The 15320-nt window shown below is 38.5% G+C and overlaps 1 protein-coding gene across 1 annotated transcript in view; it reads left to right on the top strand.

Annotated features, from left to right (window-relative positions):
• LOC113026743 (neural-cadherin) overlaps positions 1-15320 on the top strand; it is a 332913-nt gene that overhangs the window by 93052 nt on the left and 224541 nt on the right. Inside the window, exons 4-6 of the mRNA XM_026175859.1 lie at positions 1484-1688; positions 7678-7789; positions 14413-14662. Coding sequence (XP_026031644.1) covers positions 1484-1688; positions 7678-7789; positions 14413-14662 — 567 coding nt within the window. The remainder of the gene's footprint in view (positions 1-1483; positions 1689-7677; positions 7790-14412; positions 14663-15320) is intronic.

Consider the following 15320-nt stretch of genomic DNA (forward strand, 5'->3'; position numbering starts at 1 on the left):
TCATTTCCGTTTCAACCTGGGAGAGACAGACAGGCTCTAACAGAGTCCAAATGACTGTAAACTACAGTGGATCAAAAATACAACTGGAAATAAAAGATTTCAGTTCCTGATTTTTAATACGCTTAAAAAAAGACTCATAGAAACATATTTTCATATTCTGATTTTTATCTGATTAAAAATAAGGCAAGAATAAAAAAAGCACACAAAGAGCTTATGTTCTGACTTTCATTGATCAAATTAGCACTAATGTCCTTATTTTGGCTTCAGGGTCCACCTGCAGTCTCTTTACTGGGACTGACATATTTCTTCCTTCCTTCATCGGGGAAATGAGCACATTTATAATAAATACAGTGGTGTGAAAAAGTATTGCCCGTTTCCAGATTTTTGGCACATTTTTCACATTTACATGTTTACATGTTACATGTTACATCAAACATATAATATTCAAAGATAGCTTGAGTAAATACTAAATGCAGTTTTTGGATGATTTTGAAAGATATCCAAATCTACTTGGCCCTGTGTGAAAAAGTAATTACCCCCTAAACATAATAACTGGTTGTTCCACCCTTGGCTACAAGAACTGCAATCAAGCATTTGTGAGTCTTTCACATCGTTATGGAGGAATTTTGGCCCACTGTTCTTTGCAGAATTGTTTCAGTTCAGCCACGCTGGATTGTTTTCAAGCATGAACGGCCTGTGTAAGGTTATGCCAAAGCACCTCAATGGAATTTAAGTCCAGACTTTGGCGAGGTCACTCCAAAACCTTCATTTTGTTTCATTCTTTTGAGTCATTCTGAGCTGGACTTGCCTCAGTGTTTCAAATCATTCTCCTGCTGCATAACCTGAATACAGTCGAGCTTTGAAACCGATGGCTAAATTGTCCTTCTGGGTTTTTTGGTAAAGTGCAAAATTCCAGACAAAGCAATGGTTTTCTAACTGGAACTCTCCGAGGAAGCCATATTTGCCCTGTATCTTTCTCATTGTTGAATCATGAACACTGACCTTAACTGAGGCAAATGAGGCCTGCGGTTCTGCATCTGCCTGCAGATGTTGTTCTGAGTCGTCTATGTACTATTGGAGTAATTTTGGTAGCCCAGTTACTCGTGCAAAGTTTTCCTCATTTGTGGACAACCACTCTCATTGTGGTTCATTGGAGTCCCAAAGCCTTAGAAATGGCCTTGTAACCCTTTTTTTCACTGATAGATGAAGTGAAAGTGACTCAGTTTCTCATCTGTTCGTGAGTTTCTTTAGATTGTGGGATGATGTGGGTAGCAAATACTAGCATTTTTATAGCTGTATGTCTCCTAATACCTCTCTTAGCCTTTTCAGGAAAAGGGCCACCTTATCTATGGAAAAGTATTCATCACTCAAACATAAAAAACACATATTTTGAATACATTATTTCAAACAGCTTATCTACCTGATCATTTTGCAGGTTTTGCACATGAAGTCAACTGTGTTCTTTTTCTCCATGTCTTTCCAGCTTCTTGGCAACACCTGCTGTGTCCTTCCAGAAGAAACCAATCAGCTACAGTCTGCTTATCAATCCCAGTAGTCTCTTCTCCATCTCAGCAGAGACCGGTGAAATCAGCCTGACGCGCCCTATTGACTACGAGAGCGACCAACATCGCTACTTGCTATTGGTGCGAGCCAGTGAGGGGATAGAGAGCATGAGCAGTGCAGCCGAGGTTTGTGTCTATATATATATTTATATATGTATGGGTTTGTGTATGTGTATGTTGGTGAGTTTGAGATGTAAATTTCAAGAAAAAAAGTCACCTTTTTGATGCCAAATCCCTTGACTTCATGGTCTCAGAAGATTGGAGGCATTTCACATCTGCTTGTTAAGTCTTAGAAAGTCTGTAAACAATACTTCAATAAATATTTAATTAAAAAAATTGAAAAATCTGCTGTCAAAAAATGATGTAATATCAGTAATTGTCTTCACACAGTATTGCTTTCTTTGAGCTGCTAATATACAAGCCACAGCCACTAGAATTGTACACCCTGTGCACTGATAGTTTGTAAGATAGCAGTTGAATTGTGGTGATTGTGATTTGTGTAATACTTTTGCAGACAGACAGTCAAAATCATCACACATGTTCATAAGCTGTCAGAAGCATCCTTGAGCAGGAATACTTGATTCGTGCTGTGAAAATGTGGCCATAGTTATTGATTCCCAGTTGCTTCATAGATGGTAATCATTGTGAATGCTCCACTTGAAATAATAGTGTGCTTCGATGTTTCCTGATTTACACCTTTTTTAATTAAAGGTTTTTTTCTTTATGTGGCATCAGCAGTAATGTAGAATATATACCAGACTGTTTCGTGAAAATCCTATCTGGAAAGTAAAGCTTTTGAATTTATCAGTTGATGTATGTTCTAACCTTTGACTCTGGTTGTTAATACTGGGTAACGACCACGAGCATAAGGTTGGGAATAAAAGCAGCAGGTGGGTGGCTGGGCTCAGCCTTACAGATGGGTGTGAAGGCTCAGACATCTAAAGGGGGTTCGCAAAAGAGTTTGTGCTGCTGCGTTTCAATAGGAGACAGCTGAGACGCTTCTGCTCAGGATCCCTCCTCGGTGCCTCCCTTTGAAATTTTCTGGGCATGGTCAACTGGAAAGAGACCCAGGAACACCTAGGCATTCCCCAGGAAAAACTTCAAATAGTAGCAAGGAAGTTTAGCCCACTCCCACCTCAACCCGACTTGGAGAAAATGGGTACAGATGGACGCACTGACAGATGGGCGGATGGCCTCCACCTGAATTTATCAAAAAAGTTATCTTCACCTTGAGAGACATGTCTCTGTTTTTGTGAACACTGTTTCCTGTAAAACCCGAATAGATTTGTCTGGCTGCAGTGACTGCTTTGGGATTCCCGATGACTTCCTCACGTTGTCAGGAAGTGAGACAAAACAGCGGCTGACCGCTGCAGGCGCTGATGCATCTGGTTTGGTTTCCATCATTACTCTGGCCTCAGGCTAAAAGATGTCCTGCTGAACCAATCTGTCCTAAACTGCTCCACTTTGGGCCTCTTTGGCCTACAGAGCAACAAAAGCCTGTGTGGAGAAGGAGAGCGAGGAAAAACAATGGGTGAAGATGAGAGGATTTTTATCGAGAAGAAAAATACAGTTGGAAAGAAAAAAGGGAAGAAAATGGCAGGTAGTTTTGTATTGTACCACAGCCTTCTTAGCCCCACGTCTGCCCAAGAGCTCTCCCTGTGTTCAGTTTGATCAGCACTCAAAAGCCTTCGCCTTCTAGACGCTGCAACAGCCGCTTCTTTGTCTCTGCAGTTTAACCCTTTAAGACCTACCATAGAACCAAGTCCACCAGAGCTTATATTATATTTTTACATGCTGTGGAGCCATTTTTGGGAGCATTTCAAGTTCCTATACATCAATACAACCATTATAGCCCAACTTTTAATAATATGTCTGCATTAAGTGCATAGTAATTACATAAATTGCAAAAAAGTGCAATAAACTACAAAAAAAAATTGAAAATCGTTTTTGTTTTTTTAACATATATTTCTAGTTAGAGAAATTTAAGAGGCTTATCCCTCAAAACTGTAAATACAAAAAAGTTGCACAAACTAGTTTCCCACCAAAGGAAATTTATTTTAAGTGTCTTCATAGTTTTATTTTTGAGATACACCAATTTTCATATACTGCAGGAAAAACAAAAAAATATATTATAGTGCAAATTTGCAAAATAACAGCATATGCATCAAAATAAAATATTTCCAGCAGTGCAATATGAGACCTAAGCATCCCAGAAACGACACAGAAAGTCATAAAGTCAAAGATAACTTTTAAAAACACCAGTATAGGCTCATGAGGCCAAAAAAACTACATTTCTGCAAAATGACGTCACTTCCGGTTTTGGGCAGGTCATGCCGGACATGTGATAGTTCACGATGGAAGTAGGAAGTGTTACAAACAGCTGATCGGACCGGCAAAGCGTGTTTCTGGAATATTATGTTTTTGTTGCTGCTTTTTATGCAGTTTTTGTAAAGTTATATGTGGAAGGAAACTGTGACTTAGGACAAGCTGATGGCATAAGATGTAAGTACAACTCCTCCTTATTGCGCTAGCTTACATGGTTGCAGTGCTACTGGGATTTAAAAATAGTTACGCAAAATGGAGCGTGTCTGCGCCAACCGGCTTTAAAGGGTTAAAACGGAAATTGAATCAAATGTGGGCACATCACCGGCATTATGTTCACCATTTATCACACAAAGCATAGTTTCTGTCTGGCTCCGTTAAAAAGCTCTTCAAAAGCATGTTAACAGTGTAGAAAAAATTCTGCTTTTGCTACTTAAGGTATTTGAATTTAAGATTAAAAGACAGCAAGTACTTTTGAAGGCCACTACATGAGGACTTTGTCGTTATATTTTCTTCTTTTTAAAGGATCTGGAGCTTTTGTAGTGAAATTATCATTTGTTTATAGCTTATGGGGCTTGACTTAATCCAAATCTGGATCCAGGAATTTGCTGAAGGAACTTTTTTCATCGCAAGAACAAATTTCTCGCCACCCCCCCCCCCCCCCAGATCCAATAGGTTATCTAATGTATGAAAATAGCCTATTATTGAAAAACTATATATTATATATTATATTATAAAGTAAAGCTCTTGCAATAATAGCTCTTCTTTTGCTAACTATCCGATTCAAAGGTTTTTTTTTGAAGAAAGCGCCATCTCTTGGTGACACCGTGCAATTAAATGAAGGGGGCATGTTTAGAGCGAAGCTAGGCGGGGCTCTGAGTGGCTGACTGTTGGCTGACAGTAGCTGTCAGAATTATTTTTTTAAAAACTTATCAAAAGTTCCAGAGTTATAAAATGAAGTTATGCAAACACTATCTAGTGATCGCGGCTGTCAATTACAAGCCAATTATTTTTGATCCAACACTGGAGTGGATGTTTTGTACATTCTGAGGGGGGATGAAATGCTGGCTGCCACCATAAACCCCTGTTTATCTGTTTACATACGGTTAAACTCGGGTATATTGTAGTATACCACATATCACACCACATATGTTCATGTGCTCATTTTTGTCAAGTGCTGCACAAGAGAGGAATTTGCTGTTGACATTGAATGCATGCCTGGATGTGATACCACAGTGACTCTCCCCACACTGGCAAACATGCAGCAGTCAGCATCTTCAAAGGATGCACTCATGTGGAAAGGGGAAAAAAAGTGAAAACAGCTAAAATGGCAAAGGGCAGACAAACGGTTTCAGGGCGAGTTCAGGGTTTGTGTTACAGACTGCTAAATGTAACTGTCACTTTTTATTATAGTGGAACATGTAATCAAAATATTTTCACTAACCTGTCACTATGTTTCTGTTTATTTAGTTTATCACAGAGATGCAGACAAAAACTAACCAAAGTTTATCACGAGCGTCACCATGCAGTGGCTGTCATGGTCTCAGTGATAAACTCCAGCTCACTGGATTCATCTGCAGCATGTCAATTTTAGAGGTTCATAATATACTCTTGCTCTTTCTCCCTGCCATCTGCCTCGGGAAGGCCCATATTGGATTTTGCATTAATTAAGACATGTTCTCTTGAGATAAGTAACCAATCGAATGGCATACGGCTACTTGTGACCATGCCAAAATAAACATATTCTGATGGCATTTTGGTTGTAAGCCTTCTGTTTGAGTTTAGACAAGTATGAAGCTGTCCTGAGATTGCAGACATGTGTTGTACTTGCAAAAATAGTGCCTAGCAACTCAAATACTTATCCACAGAAAGGCATCTGTTAGTCAAAAAATTTCATGTGTATAAAGTATAGAACTTTATGATGGAAGTTGTTCTTTTTTTTATCTTTTTCTGTGACACTGTTTCCCAGTAGCAGGTTAAAAAAATCACCTATTAATTTGTTTTCCATAGAGGACTGCCAAATAACGCACCTCTTTTCTGCTTTTGATTTTATTCTACTTTTCAGAAATCTGCCGCCCTCTATCAAAATAAGAAACAGACGTGCCGTATTTTTGTGCACTGGAGTCACTGAGCATGACTTTAATTTGCAGGTAGTTTCCAAGTTTCTCCCTGCAGGAGTGATAGCTCATCGGCACCATTAGTTACCTAACCAGCCTGAGACCTGCCTGCAGCTTCCCAAGTGTGTGCACGTGTGCACATTCCTGTATGCGTGCGTTTGAGCCCATCTTGCTTTATTACAGCTGACTTCCTCTCTCTTCTCATTCAATCTTGCCTTTCCTCAGCCTTGTATGCACACATACTCTACCATTGTATATCCTGCCTATTTCCTGTCCAGCTAGGGCATAGATTTGCTCATTAGGACATGCAAACGCACACATCGAAACACCCAAAAAAAAGGTTGACAGTTATTGGCAAATGCGCACAAATCACCTCAGGGAGTTGACATGGGCAGATTTTATTTTGTTGTTCATTGCTTTGTGGCTGATCTTTGCTGAAGGATTAACTGATATTACAGAATTTCATCTTACCTACCAGGACTTAATACCAGTGGTATTTACAAAGCACTCACTGTGTGTATGCGATTGTGTCTGTAGGGTGAGTGTGTATACGTACAGCTTTGTTTGGGGAAAAAACACAAGAGGGACTGAGGGTCAGAGGCTTGCCTGCCAGCCCATGTCTATTTATTGCTCTTGGACTTGAAGCAGGCAGTCAACATCTGGAAGGAGATGCTTTGTTTGCCTTTATATCCCAAACGAACTGAGCAGTATTACAGTGTCTTAGCAAGGCAAATGCCTTCATGCTCACGCTAAATAAATTCATCCTTGCACACTACTCATTTGTTTGCTCAGTGCTTACAAGAAGCTCCACGGGGTTCCGCTCTCCACTGACCAACAAGAGGGACCACAACGCTAGTTCACTTGCAGCTTCTTCCCTGTGGCGAGGTCAATAAACCACAGGAATCAGGGTCAGGGCATGGATTTGGAGGAGGTTGAGATGAAGCTTCCTTTTGGTTGGAGATGGGGTTAATTTGGGTCACTCACACATGAAAATGACTCTGAATGCAAAGAAAACCAATTTTGGACAGCGCCTGAAGTAGTAATCCCAGATTTCAAATTTTCATGACACTGTGCCAGTATGACTTTGAATCTGCAGCATTTCTGCTGATTGGCTGAGCAGCTTTTACATGTTCATAGACAGAAGCAGTCTGAGATTAGAAATGCAAATGCTTCATTGTTTTAATTATGTTGTATTATTTTGTATTTCATGAATTAATTTTTTTACCAGAATGCTTGAAAGGAATTTCAACATAAATAGCAGAAAATACACGAATAATAACAAACTGTCTGACCCAGTTCATGTGGACATGCTAACTTGCTTTAGGACTTGACTTGTACTTTTTCCCTGAGAGTATTTAACATGCCACACACATTTTAGTGGCCTGATGCCTACTAGAGAAGATGTAAGATGTGCAAGGCATTCTTTTTCTTTTCTTTTTTTTTTTGTTCAGTTATGAACAAAAGAGCTTACAGGAGCATAAGCATTTGTTACATATGACCAGTCGTGAGTAAAACGGGGAATTCTGTACAAGAAATAAAAACAAGAAGAACTGTTTCATTTCTTTAAAATGTGTTATTGACTGTCTAAATGTTCAGAAACAATTTGAACACATAAATTAATTTAATCTTAGCCTCTTTTTCCTTCTTTTCCTCTTCCCTCATCATCACCCTCTCAGGTACGGGTAGTTATTACTGATGAAAACGACTGCGTTCCTGAGTTCCTCCAGTCGATTTACAGCAAGGATGGTGTACCAGAGACTGTGACAACAGCAACCTCCCTGCTGCAAGGTAAGACAAGTCTCAAAATACCTGTTTGAGTACCATTTATAACCCACCAGCTTCACTGAGTGCATTCTTTATTTTTAGATTCACATTATTAATTTAAAGCTCAACTTACTACTCTGTATCAGTTTCTTATATGCAAAGGAAATTTAACATTGCACTGCCTTCCCTGACCTACAGAAGTAGGTTCATCTTATTTTTTAATTCATCTTCACTGATAAACAGCTCCCGGTTATGTAATTTCTGATGCACTAATCACAATGTTATTAATCTTTAATGTTATTAAAGAAATCCTGAAATGGTGTTTGTGCATTTTTTCACTGGGCTGAATTAAATATTTCCAAGTAAAACTCTCAGAATTGCAAGGACCTTTATTATGTGTGCCTGTATTTGGTGACTTTTAAAAGAAAAAAAGTGAAAGAAGAAAATAACAATCCGTGTTTTACTTCTTGTGTTACCAGTTAAATTTAAGCCAGGTGCAGCTCAGTGGGCAAACACGTGCCTCTGTGGGAGCTGTGATATGCAAATGTTTGAGAAGCTTTGCTGTAGCGGCTTTCAGAACAAAACAAGAGTGCCTGCGCTTCTTTAACATTCATGTATTTTGACTGGTCAGGAAACAGAGTAGGTACTTGTCAGCACCGGCATCACTGCTACTTTCATCAGTGCAGCTGCTGCAGCCTCTCCGTTCCTGTAATAACCCAAAGGGAACGCTTATGTTTCATCTCTTTGTGAAGAAATGGTGATGCCAACTGTTGTGGGTATGTCACAGTGACACTTTTACTCTGCCAACACAACTGACAACAGAGTTTTTCCGTCTTCTCTCGGAGACTGTTTCTTACTATCTCCTCTAAAACATTGTTGCTTTTTTATTAAAACTTATAGACATCTGTTTGTTTATAGCGCTAAACAGATCAATCTTTAGCTTTTTAAACAGGTAAACTTTAAACAGGGCAAGAATGAAAATGCAAGTATATTTTAATTGCTTACAAGAACTGTGTGAAAATGACTGTAGGTATGACACCGTTTTGGAAATGTCCATTAGCTGTGAATGCAGGCGGGAAGACTTTGGATTGAATTCATATTAAAGAAAAAAACAAACAAACACAAGACTGTGTGTGTTTTAGTGTTTTTTCTAAACATCTAAGAACAGCTAAGACCTGTAAAATCATGCCGTATTCTGAGAAAAGTTACTTGTTTTCAGGTGAAAGTTAACAGCAAACATGGTTTTTGTTTGAATAAACAAAAGAGGTGTTAAAATTGTTTACATTGCTTGGAAATTTTGCTCCTATGCTTCAATTTGCAACATTGTCCTGGAGAAAACAAGCTGAATTTTATATGTAACTAAAACAATAATATAGCCATTACAACTTTAATCTGTTTTCCAGCTAGCCTACTGAAATGCAGTCTCAATGGTTATAATGATATTAATTTGTTAACCTGTTGCTTACTTGTCATCTTGAGGCAATGGGCAATTTTTAAATTTTGCCACTCCCCAGCTGATATCCAGGCCAACGAATCCTGTTCCATTTGCTGATTTATGAGTGTAAATATAATTTTAAAAGCTAATAAAAAGTTGAGTCATTGTTAAAAATACATTTTGACAAATGCAATCCCAACTTTGGTCTTCAGATTAATTTACTTACCCACATGCAGCTGAGATCTCCGACACCACTGGCTGGAATGCAACCCCAAACCATGACACAGCCTCCACTGTGTTTTACAGATGGCTGTACTCACTGCTGTACCTCTCACCTGACCTCCATGTACATATTGATGACATTTCAAACCAAAAATGTCAGATTTAGATTCTTCGCTTCATTAGATAAGTTATCACTGACTTTCAGTCTAGTTCTTGTGTAACCTGGCCTACTTCAGCCTTTCCTCCCTGCTTTAGTTCCTTAAGAATGGCTTCTTGATAATCACATTTCCCCTGGCACCCTTTCTGATCTTGTAGGTCTTGTGTCAGATCATTGCTGAATTTTTTTTCCTGGTTCTTGAGGACGCGACTTTCTCCTTGTCTGATTCACTTGTCCAGTTTCCTGAGATCACCACAAGTTTTATATGAAATATTATGGCAGTTGGGAAGGAGCCCCACAAGAAAATAGCTGAGGCAACAACTGGAGCACATGTGAAAGATTTCCAAAGTGGTCCCAGTGATTATACAGTAGGAGCACTGGGAGCTGTAACCCTGAAAATGGAAGAGTGGTGTAGAAAACATGCAGTCCAGCTCAGAAAATGTACAGAATCCTGAAACTCACAGGACCAGAGCTTGAGAATTACTTAGACAGTGTTTTTATTTATTTATTTATTTTTAATGCTTTTAAACATGCAGATGTGCTTTGTCAATATTGAATGTGAGCAAGTGAGAGATGAGTGTCCTTGCAGCACACCAGTTTGCAATGCTTTGCAGCATTTTGTCACATGATGAAAATATGCTGTATATGAATAAAGTGCAAACAAACACAAAGTGAGAAGCTATGGAGCATTGTTCGACTTTACTACATCACCAGTGTTTGTGTGCAAGAAGTCCACAAATTAGATTTTTGGTTTTCTGCTCAGCGTTGGAGCAATTCAGTCCAACAAGGCACTTGATCAGTAGAGCTTCTCTGACCAAGGTCTTAAGAGTAATTCAGATTTATTCACAAAAATAAATAAATGTTATTTATTTCTAGCGAACATGGAGAAAGTAAATGAGTGAATGGGGGAGTGAGGTGCGCACTGTGGGAGAGACGCAGCAGGCCCTTAGCTCGCTGCCATTAACAGGTGCACCAAGGGAGGCGAGAAGTTTCCTCCTGCTGTGCTGCTGTGTTCCCACCCATTTCCATGCTTGTTTGAACACTTGTCAATATTTCCGTGAGTGGGGAAAAAAACCCACAAAAACAGTTATCACATTTCTGCACAGAGATTCCAGTGATTTCAAAATGCTTCAGGATTATGATATAGCAAACCATCTATGTGACCTGTGCAATTTTCAGTCGTAAAAATAGACTGTTGCTGCCTAAATTTAGTGGGGTGAAAAATGTGTCGTACAAATTGTAGCTTTCCCAAAATAATGAACAAAATTGCCCCAATACATGGTATAATTAATACAGTTAATTTTACCCAATCCACTTCTGAGTACATCTAAGACTGAGCAGCCCAACTTCCTGAAATAAAGACATTTTTCCCCCTTCACTTAATTAAGTGGGTTAAAAGGCATAGTATAAATTAAATGAGCAGGGAGAAATGGGCATCCAGCATCGTTTTGCTAAATCATGTGCTAGTAATCCCATAATCATTTCCATCGTGAGAGTGGACAAATCTGTACTTTGCCAAGTTGGAAATCAACTGCAGCACAGTGTACCAAGCAAGCCAATTATCTTGCTTTCCATAGAGATCTGAGGATCCCGCTGTCTCCATCTTCTGTACAAAATCATAATATGCCAGAAAGACACGAGGGATGCAGCTAAGAATGTATAGAGGCCTGTTAAACAGTGTAGCGATGCTAGTGCAACAATGCTGATTCAAGATTACAGAGGACTTACTGATAAATAGATGCTTAAATGTTTTCCTGAAGAATAGAAATCTCTACTTAGTAAATTAAATATTGACTCATATGTGACATGTGTTTGGCTACTAGTGTTGCAGTTCATTTTCAACCCATCATCACTGAATGAGAGGCTGCTCAAAAAGCAAAACAGCTGTGTTTCAGTTTTTCTTCAGAAGACTGCACTACAGAACCAGGTGCAGGAAAAACACACATTTATTTTTATCCAACTTGTAAAGTGTAGAAAAATCTAAATAAAAGACTAACATTTTGGTAAAAGGGATCATATTAACAACAGTAAGAAGAAGAAGAATTGTAGAATTTGTCTGGACAGAAATGGTTTTTTCCACACTTGATTCAGCTGTGTATCAAAGATTATTCCTAGAAATCAATCTGACATAAAACAAAACACAAGAAACCACTAATGATGAATACTGACTATGCTAAAATGTGACACAATCATCCATTTAGTGTTAAATCTATATGGGGCCATCTGTAAGTGAAAACTCATCTCTAGGTATTTACAATTTTTGTGTAATGTTTATTTTATTATTTATTTCTGCGTGTGTGAAGTAATAAGAATGAAAGTATATACGAAGACCCATTCATGTATTAAGCGATTTCTCGTTTGACCATTATTTTCTTTCATCAGACTTCAATCTCGTTCTCTCAACAGTGGCCTTAGTGATATTAGTGGTATGACATCATTTAACTGAATCCATAAACTTTGCTCAGATAGCAAGATTAATGCCTTTGGTAGTTTGATTTTACACTTTCAAAGTCATAGTGCATTTGTAATGAAATGAAACTGAAATGATTGACAAATATATCAAACTTAATGGGAAAATATAGCAAAACCAAAAACACAAACAGGATGGTGTAAATGGAACCTCATGGCTGATTTTCTCTGGCTGTTGTACTCTCATTGTTAAATTTACTTTAACTGTACCAAAGCATCACATTTCCCATTTGTGTTTTGTGGCTTTTATTTTATTTTTTTAATGGAACTGAAATATTTTTCATTCAGTTCAACATAAGGACACATTGAAGGCCACAGCCCCACAAACATTTTGAATATTACCACAGCACTTTGAAAATTCAGCTAATCCCGTGTACTCACATACGAAATGTCTCTGCTGAAATAATGAAGTGAAACTAATCATGCAAATAAACACTGACAAAGTTTATATACCTCCTTAACGAACCCAGATACTTTGTTTTGCAGGCATTTTGTTAATTGAACGCACTTCAAACTGTTAATTTGAAGCTAGTTAGAGTTCCCCGAGGCTTTATAGCAATAAAGAATTATGGTTTGTTAGTGGAAGCAAACAGTGGCATTGTTTTTATGTATGTGTGCATCTATTATTCATGTGAGCATATGTGTGTGTGCGCACGCATGTGTGTGTGCACTTCTGTATGGGCCCTTGAGCCAAATGCAATGTAAGGTGAATTGGGGAATTGAGCTTTTGATGGTGAATGTTCTTGTTAGTGTAAAATATGCTTATTCAAATCCCTGGTGGTCTTTTCAGTTTTAGCAAGGCAGTCAATTTGTGGCCAGGCGAGTCCTGGCTCCATGGATTCCCAATATGTGATGTGGAAGCAGAAATGTTGCAAAATGACAGTCCTTTCAGTGCATGCTGGGCAAATAACGCTTACTCCCGTGGCTTAAAATTGTGGCACTGGAAGCGTCAGTTTGAACACATAGTGTAGCATGAGAATTGAGATATCAAGTGCATATGGTTTGGATGAAATACCAGAAACAAACTTTTAAATAATTAGAGAACTCGTTCTGCACAAACAGTTTCTCTGGCGACTTCATTCAATATGGTACATTAGCTAAAGATAGTTTGTTATAAGTAGTAGTTTCGATGGAAGTTTCTACTTTCATCAAAAAAAACCATGAAAAAAGCTAAAGCATAGTGATGTGACGTTACTATCTGTGTTGGTTTCCACAGGACAGCGCAGGCAGTATGTCCGTCTTTATTTTTAAGGCAGCACAGACAAACTTGGGGCAATAGCAACATATGCAAGCACCTGCTCCTCCTGCACAACTTTCATTATAAACGTGTGCACTAATACTACAGACTTAGTAAAGGCCTTCATCTTTTAACTTTTCGATTTGTACAACTTTTATTTGTGAAATAAATCTTCTGCAAGTCCTCATATTTTTACATTTGAATATATAGTGTATTCAGAAAGTGTTTCTGCCCTTTCAAGGTTTCCACATTTTGTTGTTTCGGGCACATCTCCAAAGTGATTCACTGTATTTTTTTCCCATTAGCAATAGAAGTGCAGAACTTTTAAATCACACAGCAGTTTTTTCTTTATGTGTTGTACTAATGAATTAAAACATGAAATATTGAAATAATCCAGTTATATATATAAAACATCACAGATGAAATCTTATGCATCCTGCTTCTGAAGGTTATTGAATTCAATAAACCTGGCGAACAAAGTCAGACATCTGCTGATATGCTATGTTGTATTTCTTGAAAACTTGCAGAAAAAATAGAGCAATCCTGAGTAAACCTTTTTCAGGGTCTCAGAATGGAGCTAGATTTAATTTTAACAAATTAAAGACCTGAAGCATATCAACAAGAAAACACAGGAGGAGCTTTGGGAAGATGCTGTGAAGTTCCTGCAGTGGCCCAGCTAGAGTCCTGAGCTGAACCCGGTAGTGAGAATATCATTGTAGAGACCTGAAGGTAGCAGTACAATCCTTTTAGGATCATAAACAAACCGACTAAGATGATTAAGATACTTTAACCACTTGCTGGTAATGAACAAAAACACAAATCTTCTTTCTTGTTCATTTTTATTGTGTATAAAGGAAGAAATTAACAACTGACTACTGCTGCTTGAATCTCAAACATACATGAAAATGTAAGTTATAAATATATGTCACAAAAAACGAGAAAGCAAGAAAACACAGTTTCCATCCAGCTTCCCTCCTTTCCTCTTGTGGATATTTAACAAATTGGTTTTCTAGTCTGTACGGTCAGTCTAGCTAAATCACCAGTGGTAAATCCAACCTTTGTCGTCTTTGTTTAGTCCTTCTGAACTCTGTTTTTTCTATTCTCCATCTCTGTGTTCTCATCTTTAGTTTCGGCCAATGACTGTGACTCGGAAGAGAATGCAGAGCTGACCTATTACACCCTGAGTCCAGACTTCACTATTTCCCCTCACGGAACAATCTTCCCCGCGGGACCTTTAGACTATGAGAGACCTAATCATCTGTATGAGTTTGTAGTCATGGCCATTGACAAGGGGGAGGTTCCTCGTACGGGCACGACTACGGTACGGATTAGGATGGCAAACGTCAACGATGAGGCACCTGAGTTCTCCCAACACATGTAAGTAAGACTTGTGCTTTATTGTTTAAGAGAAAGAGAGATAAGCTCTATATTATTCTGTGGCTGATTCCTGCCTGCCTGCCAGTCAGGGTGAAGGCAGGAGAGGCTGACAGTCTTCTGGTGACAGCATGATGTTTGGTGCAGATACCGAAGGACCAACTTTGCTGTGTACTCATTTCTACATTGCCAAAGGCAAACAATCTCCTGCAGTGTCTCTTGGTTAAGTTGTTGAGTGTAGGCTGCTGCACATATATTTTAGGTGCAAGCTGCCATTCACTCTTTTGAGGTGCTGCATACAATTGAATTTTCAGTTGTATTGTTGGCACAGGGGCACAGAGTTTCTCTGCATTTTCTTTCTGCAACTTGTTCAACAGAGGATTTTATTTAGCGCTGAAATAAATAGTCAAAGAATTGAACGTAGGAAAGGCTTGATGTTTGAATTGCTCTTTGCTCCCTTGTTCCATCCTCACGAATGCACAGATTTTCTTACTTTTCCTCTTTTTATGGCACCAACGTGAATATCTCTGGGGCTTTAAAACAAGCAATTTCTAAACAATTATGCATTTAATTACATTTTTAAAAAATATGAGAAACAAACCTGTTGAAGCTCTTGGGGCCAAGACAAAAATATGGCCGTTGTCTGAGGTTTTCTTTTTTC

This window comes from Astatotilapia calliptera, chromosome 1 (genome assembly GCF_900246225.1).
Source record: "Astatotilapia calliptera chromosome 1, fAstCal1.2, whole genome shotgun sequence".
Classification (NCBI taxonomy): domain Eukaryota; kingdom Metazoa; phylum Chordata; class Actinopteri; order Cichliformes; family Cichlidae; genus Astatotilapia; species Astatotilapia calliptera.